Source organism: Microcaecilia unicolor, chromosome 3 (assembly GCF_901765095.1).
Source record: "Microcaecilia unicolor chromosome 3, aMicUni1.1, whole genome shotgun sequence".
NCBI lineage: Eukaryota > Metazoa > Chordata > Amphibia > Gymnophiona > Siphonopidae > Microcaecilia > Microcaecilia unicolor.
This window is the reverse complement of record NC_044033.1, coordinates 152,318,159-152,333,895: the sequence shown is the minus strand read 5'-3', so window position 1 is coordinate 152,333,895 and position 15,737 is coordinate 152,318,159. Positions and strand designations below refer to the sequence as shown.

The 15,737-nt window shown below is 42.9% G+C and overlaps 1 protein-coding gene across 2 annotated transcripts in view; it reads right to left on the bottom strand.

The window, feature by feature from the left end:
- Positions 1-15,234, bottom strand: part of SMOC2 (SPARC related modular calcium binding 2) — a 220,553-nt gene extending 205,319 nt beyond the window's left edge. Inside the window, exon 1 of one of the 2 annotated variants that reach the window (XM_030196489.1) lies at positions 14,589-15,234. In XM_030196489.1, the coding sequence (XP_030052349.1) occupies positions 14,589-14,678 (90 nt within the window). In that variant the 5' untranslated portion in view covers positions 14,679-15,234. The remainder of the gene's footprint in view (positions 1-14,588) is intronic. The other variant, XM_030196488.1, reaches the window with a different exon arrangement.
- Positions 15,235-15,737: the final 503 nt, after the last annotated feature.

Below are 15,737 nucleotides of genomic sequence, written 5' to 3'. Positions count from 1 at the left end.
ATATAAATTGGAACAAATATCATGCTAAAACACCCATATAGGTGTTACGCATAAAAAAATGATCCAATCAAAAAATGGCACCAAAAATCAATAAACAGCAAAAAAAAAACTAAAAGCCAGGCTGGATACCATGAGAATCGCTGAAAAATCAGTTAAAAATAACTTAAAATAAAGAAAGACAACAATAAATGAGAACGCTGATAAAAATGCATTCCAATGATGTCGATGCGTTCCACTGATGTCATCGGTGCGTTCCAATTGGAGACAATGATCTTGCAATGAATATACACCAGTGGAGTCCCAAAGTAGTTCAAAACATAGTTAAAACACTAAAAATTGTGAAATGGACAATAAGGCAGTCCCATATAATTCATAGTAACAAGAGAAACATCTCCAAGAAATCAATAGAAAGCAAATAAAAAATCATGAATGTATGATCAGGTAAGAGCTAAACTAAAAATTGTTTATGGATATACGGTCAGGTAAAAACCTAGTTAGGAGAAATATGGACATCTCACTTGTCTAAAACTTAAATAAACAATAAATAATATATTAAAAAATGTGTGATGCCTTTGACATTACATTAGATACACAATCCACCAGATTCTGTATATGGCGACTAAAGTTGTGTGCACAAATTTGGCAGTGCAGCCAAATTGCATGCACAACTTAATTGTTTAACAAACCAATCAGCAGTAATAACTGGCCAATAAAAAGAAATTATCAGCACTAATTCCCACTAATTAGAATTTACGTGCCTACTTTCTAAGCGTAGTCTGTAAAGTGGTGCACATAAATTCTAATGTGCGGATTTCAAAAGCGGGCATGACCATGGTAGGGGCATGGGTGCGGTGGGTCATGGGCATTTCTAGAAATTACACATACTATTATAGAATACGCTCAATCAGGCACGGGCATTTACACCATGTTTTAGTTGGTGTAAATGAGCACAGCTAAATTTAGTCATGGGTCCGGTCACTATCCTGCTTATTTTCGAAGGAGAAGGGCGCCCATCTTCCGACACAAATCGGGAGATGGGCTTCCTTCTCCTAAGGTCGCCCAAATCGGCATAATCGAAAGCCGATTTTGGGCGTCCTCAACTGCTTTCCGTCGCGGGGATGACCAAAGTTCAAGGGGGCGTGTCGGCAGTGTACCGAAGGTGGGATGGGGGTGTGGTTAACAGATGGGCATCCTCAGCCAATAATGGAAAAAAGAAGGGCGTCCCTGACGAGCATTTGGCCGACTTTACTTGGTCCATTTTTTTTCATGACCAAGCATCAAAAAGGTGTCCAAACTGACCAGATGACCACCGGAGGGAATCGGGGATCACCTCCCCTGACTTCCCCAGTGGTCACTAACCACCTCCCACCCTGAAAAAAAACAACTTCAAAAACTTTTGTCTTTTTTTTTAGAGTATGTCCTTTGCAATGCGACGGCAGTTGAGGATGTCCAAAATGTGGATGTTTCTGTGAGAAGGACATCCATGCCTTTGCTATGCTATGCCTCTGACACCCTCTTTGTTTATTTATTTGGATTTTGGATCACAAGTAGCAGCAGTGGGATTTAAACCAGCCACCTCTGGATTGCAAGACCAGTGCTCTAACCACTAGGCCACTCCACTTCCTTGAAATTTGGCCATCCCTGTGGAGGGGGAGGGCAGTATGCAGGTCCCTGGGGGGGGGGAGGTATGTGTGTGTCAGCAGAGGCATAACGAAGACATGGACGTCCTTCTTTCAAACATTTTGGGCATCCTCAACTGCCCCCCCACCCCCCCCCCACAGGGATGGCCAAATTTCAAGGGAATGGTGTAGCTTGGAGGAGTGGCCTACTACTACTACTACTAACTAGCATTTCTAAAGCGCTACTAGGGTTACGCAGCGCTGTACAACTTAAACATATAAGGACAGTCCCTGCTCAAAGAGCTTACAATCTAAAAGACAAGAGAACAATCTAGAGACAAGTGAACAATCTAGAGGACGAGTGAACAGTTATTCTATATATCTTGAGCGGTTAGGCGCCGAAGGCAGCATTGAAGAGGTGAGTTTTAAGCAGAGATTTGAAGATGGGTAGGGAGGGGGCATGACGTATGGGTAAAGGAAGATTGTTCCAGGCATAAGGTGAGGCAAGGCAGAATGAGCGGAGCCTGGAGTTGGCAGTGGTGGAGAAGGGTACTGAGAGAAGGGCTTTATCCTGTGAGCGGAGGTTACAGGCGGGAACATAGGGGGAGATGAGGGTGGAGAGGTAGTGAGGAGCCGCAGACTGAGTGCATTTGTAGGTAAGGAGGAGGAGCTTGAATTGTATGCGATATCTGATCGGAAGCCAATGAAGTGATTTGAGGAGAGGGGTGATATGAGTATATCGGTGTTGGCGGAATATAAGTGGTTACAGCACTGGTCTTGCAATCCAGAGGTGGCTAGTTCAAATCCCACTGCTGCTACTTGTGATACAAAATCCAAATAAATAAGTAAAGAGGTTGTCAGAGGCATAGCAAAGGCATGGATGTCCTTCTCACAGAAACATCCACATTTTGGATGTCCTCAACTGCTGTCACAGGGAAGGACGTCCTCAACTGCCGTCGCTTTCCCTCCTTAGGAAGGAAATTGTGTGCAAATGAGCGAGCAGCTCATTTGCATGCAATTTCCTTCATGCATGCCCGTTCCTTTCCAGATCGGTAAGGGAAGGGCTTTTTCCATTCAGTTAGTGGGACCAGTGCACTACGAACACTGGCTCCTCCCACAACCAAATGGCTTGGATTTGGTCGTTTCTGAGATGGGCATCCTCACTTTCCATTATTGCCGAAAACCGTGGACGACCATCTCTAAGGTCGACCTAAATTTCATGATTTGGGCATCCCCAACCGTATTATCGAAACGAAAGATGGACGTCCATTTTGTTTCGATAATACGGGTTGCCCCGCCCCTTTATGGGGCTGTCCTTAGATATGGGCACCCTTAGAGATGGGTGCCCCCGTTTGATTAACCTCCTCCACGTGTATTCTATAAACCCCTTCTAACATTAGTATAGTTTATAGAACCATGCTAAGCACGTTTTTTTCCCATGTCGATTTTTCGGCACTATTTATATAGAATTTGGTCCAATGTGCATAACTTAAAAAAAAATAAATATATTGACATATCAATGTTCATATTAAGACCCCGGAAAAGGGAGCCAAAGTCAAAGATAAATCTCTGTTCTATCTTGAGCAAAAGATTATCCAATGAGCCACCTCCTCAAGATCTCCTAGGTGCTGCAAGAACACAAAATCTATATTCCTCAAAGATGTGACCAGCTGCTAAAGTGTGATCTACAAGTGGTTTCTCTTTATGTAGCTTCTTCATAGCTCTCTTGTGTTCCATAATTCTAATATTAAACCTTCTTTTAGTCTTACATATACAGTGGTGGAAATAAGTATTTGATCCCTTGCTGATTTTGTAAGTTTGCCCACTGACAAAGACATGAGCAGCCCATAATTGAAGGGTAGGTTATTGGTAACAGTGAGAGATAGCACATCACAAATTAAATCCGTAAAATCACATTGTGGAAAGTATATGAATTTATTTGCATTCTGCAGAGGGAAATAAGTATTTAATCCCTCTGGCAAACAAGACCTAATACTTGGTGGCAAAACCCTTGTTGGCAAGCACAGCTGTCAGACGTCTTCTGTAGTTGATGATGAGGTTTGCACACATGTCAGGAGGAATTTTGGTCCACTCCTCTTTGCAGATCATCTCTAAATCATTAAGAGTTCTGGGCTGTCGCTTGGCAACTCGCAGCTTCAGCTCCCTCCATAAGTTTTCAATGGGATTAAGGTCTGGTGACTGGCTAGGCCACTCCATGACCCTAATGTGCTTCTTCCTGAGCCACTCCTTTGTTGCCTTGGCTGTATGTTTTGGGTCATTGTCGTGCTGGAAGACCCAGCCACGACCCATTTTAAGGCCCTGGCGGAGGGAAGGAGGTTGTCACTCAGAATTGTACGGTACATGGCCCCATCCATTCTCCCATTGATGCGGTGAAGTAGTCCTGTGCCCTTAGCAGAGAAACACCCCCAAAACATAACATTTCCACCTCCATGCTTGACAGTGGGGACGGTGTTCTTTGGGTCATAGGCAGCATTTCTCTTCCTCCAAACACGGCGAGTTGAGTTCATGCCAAAGAGCTCAATTTTTGTCTCATCTGACCACAGCACCTTCTCCCAATCACTCTCGGCATCATCCAGGTGTTCACTGGCAAACTTCAGACGGGCCGTCACATGTGCCTTCCGGAGCAGGGGGACCTTGCGGGCACTGCAGGATTGCAATCCGTTATGTCGTAATGTGTTACCAATGGTTTTCGTGGTGACAGTGGTCCCAGCTGCCTTGAGATCATTGACAAGTTCCCCCCTTGTAGTTGTAGGCTGATTTCTAACCTTCCTCATGATCAAGGATACCCCCACGAGGTGAGATTTTGCGTGGAGCCCCAGATCTTTGTCGATTGACAGTCATTTTGTACTTCTTCCATTTTCTTACTATGGCACCAACAGTTGTCTCCTTCTCGCCCAGCGTCTTACTGATGGTTTTGTAGCCCATTCCAGCCTTGTGCAGGTGTATGATCTTGTCCCTGACATCCTTAGACAGCTCCTTGCTCTTGGCCATTTGTAGAGGTTAGAGTCTGACTGATTCACTGAGTCTGTGGACAGGTGTCTTTCATACAGGTGACCATTGCCGACAGCTGTCTGTCATGCAGGTAACGAGTTGATTTGGAGCATCTACCTGGTCTGTAGGGCCAGATCTCTTACTGGTTGGTGGGGGATCAAATACTTATTTCCCTCTGCAGAATGCAAATAAATTCATATACTTTCCACAATGTGATTTTCCGGATTTAATTTGTGATGTGCTATCTCTCACTGTTACCAATAACCTACCCTTCAATTATGGGCTGCTCATGTCTTTGTCAGTGGGCAAACTTACAAAATCAGCAAGGGATCAAATACTTATTTCCACCACTGTATAACACCTTCAGTTTTACAGTTTTACAAAATCAGTATTTGGACATCTATGCAATATGGATGTCTAAATGTCAGTTTTCAGGCATCTAAAACATGAATAGACCTTTTAAAATAAGGACCATAGTCTCCAACAGAGATCTAACATAGTAACATAGTAAATGATGGCAGATAAAGACCTGTACGGTTCATCCAGTCTGCCCAACAAGATAAACTCATTATACATGGTATGCAATACTTTACATGTATACCCGAGTTGGATTTGTCCTTGCCATTTTCAGGGCACAGACCATAGAAGTCTGCCCAGCATTGTTCTTGTACTAAAATTTCTGAAGTTAACATTGAAGCCCCTTAAAATTTACACTCTAGAGTTATTTACTGATGCAACAGAAGGAGTAGGGCTTAGTGCCTATTGTTAGGGTCAGTGATGTGCTGCCACCTGGCCCAAGAAATGGGTTGAGGTAGGATTAGTTAGGAATCTTAACTTTTGGGGGGTTATTTCATGGCATTAACAGTGTGGGAGGAAGGGTTGCATATTTTAAAAAAGTGTTATTTTGGTGTGTCAATCAAGAGATGGTGGAAGGCATTAATAAACAAGGGACAAAATGCAGGCAAGTCTCAAATATGTTTGATGTTGATTGTTTTACTGAGGGCCAAGTATGTGCCAGGAGTTAAGAATTCCATCGCAGATCGGGCTGATATCAGATACTAGTCAATTAGAAAAATTACTAAAACACACTTGTTCTGTTTAGCATTCTAGAACTGAGAATTATTGGTACTTGTTTTAGCAGTCTCTGAAGGCTAATTTTATTTTAGAGAAGACGGACTGTTTTCTTATTGTTTTTAATGTAATTTGCATATTTTTCTATAATTTTGTTTGGGATTGTGTATGTTTCCCTGTTATCTACATAATTATATGTGGAATATAAATGAATAAACTAAACTAAAGTCTTTCTTATTGTAAGTGGGTCACATTTCAAAGATGGGACCTGCACACAAAAGAGGAGGGAATGGTGGTTCCGGCACATCTTTGGAAGCTTAGAGCAATCAAGCATGGAAATGCATCGGAGCATCCCTGGCACCAGCTACTTGGACTGTCATACATCAGAGACAGAGGACTAGTCACTGAATTGTTAAGGCTACAAGGTTGAAGGTGCCTACTTCCTTTTATCAAATACTAACATAACTGGGTATATACATGTGTATGTGCTTAGGTGCAAGTACATGCCAACCATAGAGCTGGTGTAAATGTTCATGTCTTGATTCAAGACATATGTGCATAACTTACACTGTTGTATAATTTACTTATATAAATGTTTACCCCGCCAATGCTCCACTCAGACTCCTCCCACATGAAGCCCACCTGCAGTACAGGCTATCAAAGATATGCACATATTTACAGATTACTGTGTATTATTGTTATTTATGCACATTTGTGATTACATATTGAATTTCTTATAAATGACCAGAATACAATCCTTAATGCATATACTTACTGCCTACCTTTAGGCAGCTCCTTTAGAATTGCCTCCTAAATGTGACCTGCTTTTGACTATTAGCCTGAATATGTTTAGATCATTTGTATGCTGGTCCAGTAAAAGGCATCACATTTTCATTGTTATTATATGTTCTATATATAATTTATTTTTGTGAAAACAGGGGCTAAATGGAACAGCACAGCTAAGAGTCCTTTGATAAAAACCTGGCAGCACATCACTGATCTTGTAAGAATTGACCAGTAGGGTGTATCTCCTTGGCACCTCCAGTGGCATAGCCAAGGGTGGGCTTGGGTGGCCCAGGCCCACCCACTTTGAGCTCTGGCCCACCAGTAGCAGCACACCTATGATGTGGCTGGCAGAGATTCCCAAGCTGAAAACTCCCAACAACTGTCCCTCCTGCATACCTTATAAATAGCAGATCTTTGCCTGCAGGAAGCAGCGACTGATACATAATGCTCACATCGGCCCCAAAGCCCTCTGATGTATTCCCACCTATGCAGAAACAGAAAGCTGCATCAGTGGGAAGGATGTGGGGCCAACATGAATACTGTGTATTAGTTGCTGCTTACTGCCAGTGAAAATCTGCTATTTAAAAGGTGTGCAGGATTTGAGAGACCGTATGGCATGCAAACGAGAGGAGAGACCAAATCACCTGTGGGATGGGGTGGGGTTCTTCTGCCCACCCATCTTGGGCCCAGGCCCATCCAAAATTGTGTGTCTGGCTATGCCCCCGGTGTACTTGTGCTTCCAGTTTGGTCAGTACCAATTTTTTAAATCTGTTCCCAGTAACACCAGCAGGATCTCACAAACACTAATATCCTGGGCATTTACAAGATCATTCCCAGGAGAGGAGGGGGGCTTGGAAGGGAGGGAGCTGATCCTGATTGTTGAATTTAATTATCAAAATATTAGGAGACCACATAGTCCCAAGCCCCACGGACTCTTGCTCCAAGAGTTTAAGTACCTAGCAACACCACAGAAATTGTTCCAAATGCCCACAGTATGAAAGCTGAAATATTTTACAGTCAAAATAGTTACACTAGTGGCTAACCAAAACGGCTTTTTTCAGTTTCAGTTTCAGCCAAAACCAAAACTGCTACCAAAACTGTCTAAACACTTTTGGCCAAAACCGAAAATGCAGCTGAAACTTATCATCTGGTTTTGGCCAAAACTGAGGCCGAAACAGAAAACTAAAGATTGGTTATGTGAACCAATGAGGCCCACTGGGGATTGTCAGAACTTTTAGTAACAGGAGATTACATTCCAGTCCCCGCAGTAGATCAGGTGTCCTTAAATAAAAATAAAAATCAGACAAAACATTGCAAAAAGTACTGAGCATGATGTAAATAGGAACAACAAATATAGTTTGAAATGTCTATATGCGAATGCCAGCAGCCTAAGAAATAAGATGGGAGAGGTAGAATATATTGTACAAAATGAAAAATTAGATATAATAGGCATCTCTGAGACCTGGTGGAAGGAGAATAACCAATGGGGTACAAATTATATCATAGTGATAGGGTGGCTCGAATTGGTGGAGGGGTAGCATTGTATGTTAAGGAGAGCCTTGAATCAAATAGATTGAAAATTCTGCAGGAAACCAAACACATCTTGGAATCCCTATGGATTGAAATTCCATGTGTAAAGGGGAAAAGGATAGTGATAGGAGTGTACTACTGTCTGCCTGGCCAGGGTGAACAGATGGATGTAGAAATGTTAAAGGAAATTAGGGAAGCAAACAAACTGGGCAACCCCTACATGACTGAGGGGTAAACGGGGTGATCAGGGAAGACAAAGCCATAGTGGAGAGATTAAATGAATTCTTTGCTTCGGTCTTCACCGAGAAAGATTTGGGAGAGATACTAGTGCCAGAAATGGTATTCGAAGCTGACGAGTCGGAGAAACTGAATGAAATCTCTATAGACCTAGAAGATGTAATGAGGCAATTTGACAAATTGAAGAGTAGCAAATCTCCTGAACTGGATGGTATTCATCCCAGAGTACTGATAGAATTGAAAAATGAACTTGCGGAATTACTGTTAGTAATATGTAATTTATCCTTAAAATCGAGCGTGGTACCGGAAGATTGGAGGGTGGCCAATGTAACGTTGATTGTTAAAAAAGGTTCCAGGGGAGATCCGGGAAATTAATAAACCGGTGAGTCTCACATTGGTGCCAGGCAAAATGGTAGAGACTATTATAAAGAACAAAATTACAGAGCATATTCAAAAGCATGGATTAATGAGACAAAGCCAACATGGATTTAGTGAAGAGAAATCTTGCCTCACCAATCTATCCACATGTTTGTTCACCCTTTCAAAGAAATGTAATAAAGGTGAGCCGGTTGATATTGTGAATCTGGATTTTCAGAAGGCGTTTGACAAAGTACCTCATTAAAGACTCCAGAGGAAATTGGAGAGTCATTGGATAGGAGGTAGTGTCCTATTGTGGATTAAAAACTGGTTAAAGGATAGAAAACAGAGAGTAGGATTAAATGGTCAGTATTCTCAATGAAGAAGGGTAGTTAGTGGGGTTCCCCAGGGGTCTGTGCTGGGACCGCTGCTTTTTACATATTTATAAATGACCTAGAGATGGGGGTAACTAGTGAGGTAATTAAATTTGCTGACGACACAAAGTTATTCAAAGTAGTTAAATCGTGGGAGGATTGTGAAAAATTACAAGAGGACCTTACGAGACTGGGAGAATGGGCGTCTAAACAGCAGATGACGTTTAATGTGAGCAAGTGCAAAGTGATGCATGTGTGAAAGAGGAACCCAAATTATAGGTTCCGTGTTACGAGTCACCAATCAAGAAAGGGACCTAGGCGTCGTCATTGATGATACGTTGAAACCTTCTGCTCAGTGTGCTGAAGCAGCTAGGAAAGCAAATAGAATGTTTGGTAGTATTAGGAAAGGAATGGAAAACAAAAATGAAGACGTTATAATGCCTTTGAATCACTCCATGGTGCGACCGCACCTCGAATATTGTGTTAAATTCTGGTCACCACATCTCAAAAAAGATGTGGAGGGGCATTTTCAAATAGGAACGACCATCTCTAAGGGCGCCCAACTATAAGGACGGTGCCACGAATGGGCGGGGCAACACGTATTATCAAAACAAGATGGACGTCCATCTTTTGTTTCGATAATACGGTCGGGGACGCCCAAATCTTGACATTTAGGTTGACCTTAGAGATGGTCATCCTCGGCTTTCGGCGATAATGGAAACCAAAGATGTCTATCTCAAAACGTCCAAATCCAAGCCCTTTGGTCGTGGGAGGAGCCAGCATTTGTAGTGCACTGGTCCCCTTCACATGCCAGGACACCAACCTGGCACCCTAGGGGCACTGCAGTGGACTTCAGAAATTGCTGAGCTCCCAACCCCCCCCCCCCCCCCCCAGGTCTGCCTGCCTGAAGTACACTGCACCCACTCCAACTGCTCCAGGGACCTGTATACTGCTGCAATGAACCTGAGTATGGCATTTGAGGCTGGCAAAAAAGTATTTTTAAACTTGTTTTTTATGGTGGGAGGGGGTTAGTGACCACTGGGGAAGTAAGGGGTGGTCATCCCCCATTCCCTCTGGTGGTCATCTGGTCAGTTCGGGCACCTTTTTGAAGCTTGGTGGTGAAAAAAATGGACCAAGTAAAGTCGGCCAAGTGCTCGTCAGGGACGCCCTTCTTTTTTCTATTATCGTCCGAGGACGACCATCTCCTAATCATGCCCCAGTCCCAAACCATTATTAAATTGGACTTGGGGAAAATATTTCTGGGATAAGCAGCATAAAATGTTTTATACTTTTTTGGGGGTCTTGCCAGGTTTTTGTGACCTGGATTGGCCACTGTTGGAAACAGGATGCTGGGCTTGATGGACCTTTGATCTGTCCCAGTTTAGCAATACTTATGTACTTATGTAACTGCAGGCATAGGCTGACAACTGGGAGAGACATTTTGACAAAGACTGTCCTGCTTCCATATTCATGGAGGCAGGGTGTATTGTTATGTATATTCAATATGAATATTATTTGTATTCAACAACATTGTCTATATATGGATAGCACTGTATACTAGGCTACCCCCCCCCCCTAGTTTGCAGTATCCTGTGATTGACTCCTTGTGAGCTTTCCCTATTGGCTGTTAACTCTGAGCTACGGTCAGCCTTCCCTCTCAGCCCCTCAGTTTTTCTTGCATGCCTTGGTGATCAGCATCTGTTCTAGAGGGCTGATCCCTCCTTAATCTACTATAATTCCATCAAGATTTTTCATCATCTCCCCAAGTCATTCCTCTTTTATTATCCCTGAGTTTACCCCCTTATTTCTTTTGAGAGTTATAGCTTTTCCTTTCAGCTGGGCTGAGATTCTGGCCAACTCCTTGCCTCTGAAGTGGCTAGATGGAGACTCTGTTGCAAAAGGCAGCAATTCTGTCTAAGCAACTGTTCTGTCAATTGGATTTTCTTTGTTTATTCTGAGTACTACAATAAAGAAATGTTGGGCATAGGGGTGGAGGCAAGGGAGAAATGTTAGACATAAGATGGAGGGGATGGAGAAATGTTGGACATGATGGTAGAGGGGAGGAAGGGAGAGATGCTGCATGGGAAGGGGAGAGAGATGTTGGACCCAGAATACAAGGGAGAGCGAGAGAGAGATGGTGGACAGTGGGAATGAGAGGGGGAAATGGACATGGGGGTGGATGAGAGGGAGGGATAGGTACACAGGAGGTGGTGAGGGGAGAAAGAGGGAAAATTCTGGACCATGGGGGAGAGGGCAGGAAGGAAGAGAGAAGGGACAGGAAAATGTCAGGCTACCAGGGTGGGGTGGGGTGGGTTGGGGAGGAGAAGAAGAGGGATCAGATGCTGGTTAGAAGGGTGGAGGGAGGAAGACAATGGGAATTGTGGGTGAGGCCAAGAGGGAGAGGAGGGGGTGGCAAGGAAATGATTGAGAGATAGTGATTACAGAGGGTAGAAATATAGTAATGGGGAGTAGATTAAAGAGAAAGTAGGGCTGGGAAGGAGTAAGATGGGGAATGGAAGAGCTAGTGGGTGAAAGAAGAAGATGGAAATTTGATATGTAGTTGAAAAGTAAAAAGGAGGAGAAGAAGGATGAGAGAGAGGCAGAAAAGAGCTAAAAAGGAATTATCAATACGTCAGAGACAGGAATAGTGAGGGAACAGACAGGAGAGAGGAGAAAAGACAAATGGACTGCAGCCGCTTGAAGAAGAATTAGCAGATGACAGAGAGGAAAGCAGAAAAGAGAAACTGGAACCAGCACGGTGGAAAAATAAAATATCCAGACACCAAAGGTAGAAACAAAGCATTTTATTTTGAATGTTTTAAATTGAATATGTTAGCTTTTGGAAATGTGCATAGCAAATGTATTTGTATTGTGTTCTGTAGAAAAGGAAATGCATCTCTGTTTTATGTCTCCAGTGTTGTTATGTTTAACTTCTTGGGGTTCCCTTTCAATTTTTGTCTAAATATTTTTATTTCTGATTTGTGATCCATTGTTCTGTATTTGGTGAGGGTCTGTTGGTGTGATAGTAATGGCAGGTGGGAAATTGGAGAGGAGGCAGAGAGGAGAGGGAATCGGGGAGGGGAGCCCTCCTTTATTTTCTGTCCTGGGCCCAAGCAGGTCTAACACCAGTCCTGACCCTTGCTGTATAGCTGGTGAGGATCCCCAAGCACCCCCAGCTAAGGGCCTCCTCCAAAGGTGGCCAGAACTCCCTTCTATCAAGCTCTGCAGTTCGCAACAGCATCCTTGAGCCATCGACAACTAAGCATGTGTGGGGTGCCGGTGGCTTAGGGTCATTGCTGCTGCCTGCCAAGCTTGGTAAAAGGGAGTTCTGGCCACCCTCAGAGAAAGTCTTCAGCTGACAGAGCTTGGGGATCCTCATTAGCTAAAGTATTTATATTTTGAGGTGGGGTAGGGTGGGGCAGAGAAAATTTTGTGCCCACCCACTTTGGGCCCAAAACTGGCAGTCTGGCTATGCCACTGCACTATATTTTGCCTAGAACAGTACAAGGACTTCTCAATAAGTCTAGGCTCCCAAGTCAATGTGGATGTAGCTAAATATCCTCTGAGACCAGAACTTTAAGAGAATGTGTAAAAATAAATCATAACTACCATTTTTTATGCTTACCCAAACTGTGAAAAAAGTAACAAGAGAAAGTAGCACTGAGATGTTTCCCGTTTTGTACTTAGTTATAAAATTGATTAAGGTTAAGCACAAAATGGATCATTACTAAAACAGGATAAATGAGTCCAGACACTGGTCTACACTGTGAACAATATACCAGCCTGATGAATAATCAAGAATAACATAATACATTGATGTTACTGAATGAGAAAACTGTATGCTCTGAAAAAATTATAATTAAGAGCAATACTTTTCTCAAATATAATTTCCCTGCTAACACTATAAGCTGACCACTACTTACACTTGAAATAATCACTGCAGGTTCCTTTCTCATAGAATCTAGCTTCTAGACTGCCTATTTTCTGAAAGCATTCATAGCAGTTTACAGTGCAAGAGGGTCTCAACAATAGAGGGACATTAACATCTCATACCACAACTTTTATTAAAATGCTACATCTTCATCATGCCCAACAGAGCCTGGAAATTCTTTAGAATCACCCAAATAGTATCCAAGCCAGAATATATATAATAATATAAATCATGAAAGGCTATATTTTACCTCAAAGTAAAATAGCCTCTGCACACATGGATCTCAGTTAACGAAAACTGAAACGAAAAGCCACAGTGCTTTTACAATGGCTGACTTTGTGCCACATTTGGAGTGAAAGCTAATGTCATTTCCCCACAAAACGGCTAATTCCTAAGGAACTTATCATCCCAAATTTACAGATTTAAATTCCTGCTAAACTTTTGAATCAAAAGTAGTTATTCGGAGCACTCTATTTACCATACAAACTACTATACAAGATCATAACCGCATTACTTGCAATCACGTTACACAAAAAAAATGCAAAGAGTATCCCCCTTCCCCAGACTACCTTACAATCACTGGTGGTCTAGTGGTATATTCAGGGCAGAAGTAATTCCCAGACTCTCGTGCCCAGGTCAGCTCTGCACTCAAAATGACTGCCATGACCTCTTGCGGCAATCTCTTTAGACCACTAGAAGTAATGGCAGCTACTCTGAGAGCAGAGCCAACATGAACAAGAGTGACTGGGGATCACTCTTGCCCTGACTACACCCCTAGACTGCCAGAGATTGAAAGATAGGCCCAAGAGGGGCATCTACAGGTGGAGGTGGGGTGGAGAGGCCACTCCTGTTTGGAGGGGAGGGAGACAAACAGGATAAAGCACAAATTTTCAGCTTCCACCAAAAACATATGCTTGGTTTCTGCCAAAACCATGCCTGTAGCCTTTCAGCCAAAACTGAAACCGGGCAGAAAAAAGATTTGGGGCCAGCTTCAACATTGTAACCAAAACCGAAATTCAGCTGTCCTCTAAATTACCCATTTCTGGACAGTGGCCTGTCAACTTCTCTTCAAATATAAACCTTTTATAAAATATCAGGTGCCAGAAACTGAGTAAAACAGACAGCCTAGACGACTCCACCTTTCAAAACTGTTAGACCATGAAAATAATTGCAAAAGAACGCATTTTCCTATGACATTACCATCCTATTTTGGGACAGGATGCATCAAAAGTCCCTATGCATTTACTGTATATGATAATTAGGATGCACACGGATTTTTCAGTACATACAGGTGAAGCACTTTCAAGGCCTGACCATCACAGAGGCAAAACTCACAACCCTAAAATATTTCGAGGACAGCCAGAAAGGTGGAAAATGAAGAGACACAAGCTGCATCATGAACAATCTTCCAGATCTGGGATGGTTAAATAGGAATGACCAAAGACTGGTTGAAGGAATTGTTAACTGATAACATAACAAAAAAAGAAGTAGGAATAGGGGGACCGAAGTCTGGGCTCTAGTCCAGGATGCTATGCTCAGTGGTAGGTGCATGTTATTTGAATCCACAAGGGGAAAAAGGCAGAGCAGAAAGCACAGGCATTAGGCAGACAGAAGATCATTTCATTAAAACAGCTAAAAACATGTTGAAGTGAACCAGACTGACTGTCTTACCGTGAGCGCTGAGAATTTCTGCGCGTGAATTGCAGCCACCACCAAGAAGAGGACGGGTAATGGAAGGAAAACTTTCAAGGCAAGCAGCATCCTGACCTGACTTGCGAAAGAAAAGTTGACAGATTATATACACTACTACCCTCTCTCCTTTTCTTGCTCTGCTTCTCCTCTCCCTCTGCAGGCTTGGATCGTATGTAGGCTTTTTTTTTTCTCTTTTAATTCTTTGTTTGTTTCATTTGAGGACACTATTAGGTTTCAATGGTATGTCTTCTTTGCCTTTCTTAATTAAAGTTCTGTACTGTATCCTGGAAGATTCCCCCTTAGTTTTTGCTTGTTGATCTGTCAGTTCTCCTGCCCTGAAACTTTAGCCGAAGGATCGCTCGCTCGCTCTCTCTCTCGACTACGGTTTCTCTTCTGGAGAGCTGTCATCTGATGCTTGACGCTTGCTTGCAAAAGAGAGAGAGGGAGGGAAAAAAAAAACCACTTTTCTTCTTGCCTACCTAGAAAATACCACCCTAGCTGCAATACAGGAGGCGTGCAGGACCTTTTTTTTTTCTTCTCGAGAAAGGGTTTAGGCTGCACTGTGGGCTGGAAGGCTCTTAACTGAGCAAATGATACACATAGACCTTTTTCTCCCTTCTCTCTTTCTTTCTTTCTGGGGGAGGGGGAGGGGGTGGGAGTGACAGGACTGGTTTCAGAATGAGGCTATGGGCTTGCAGAGTTGTGTAGGGAATGGGATCCTCTGTTACAGTCAAGACACCTTCAGGTTTTCATTCCGTCCTTTTGTCTCCGAGTAAGCGTGTGTGGAGGGCTCAGGACGTTTTGAAAAAACGAAAGCCATAAACCTGGGATTAGAGCCATAGATGGCAATAGCAGTGCCTTTGAAGAGGACTGTTCCTGCCTGCTGTGAAATTGGAAAAGCTACGTGCTGTGAAGTATGAAATCTGTGTCCCGTGAACAAAGAAGGCATTATTTTTAAGGAAGGAATACAAATACCTGTTTTTACTAGTCAATTCTTGTCATAAGACTATTGTGTCTATAGCATTCCTCCTTACTTTGATATGTATGAATTTCTGAGACACAGAAGGACATGACAACTGCCGGACTGGCTCAGACCAAGGGTTCTACCAAGTCCAGTATCCTATTTTG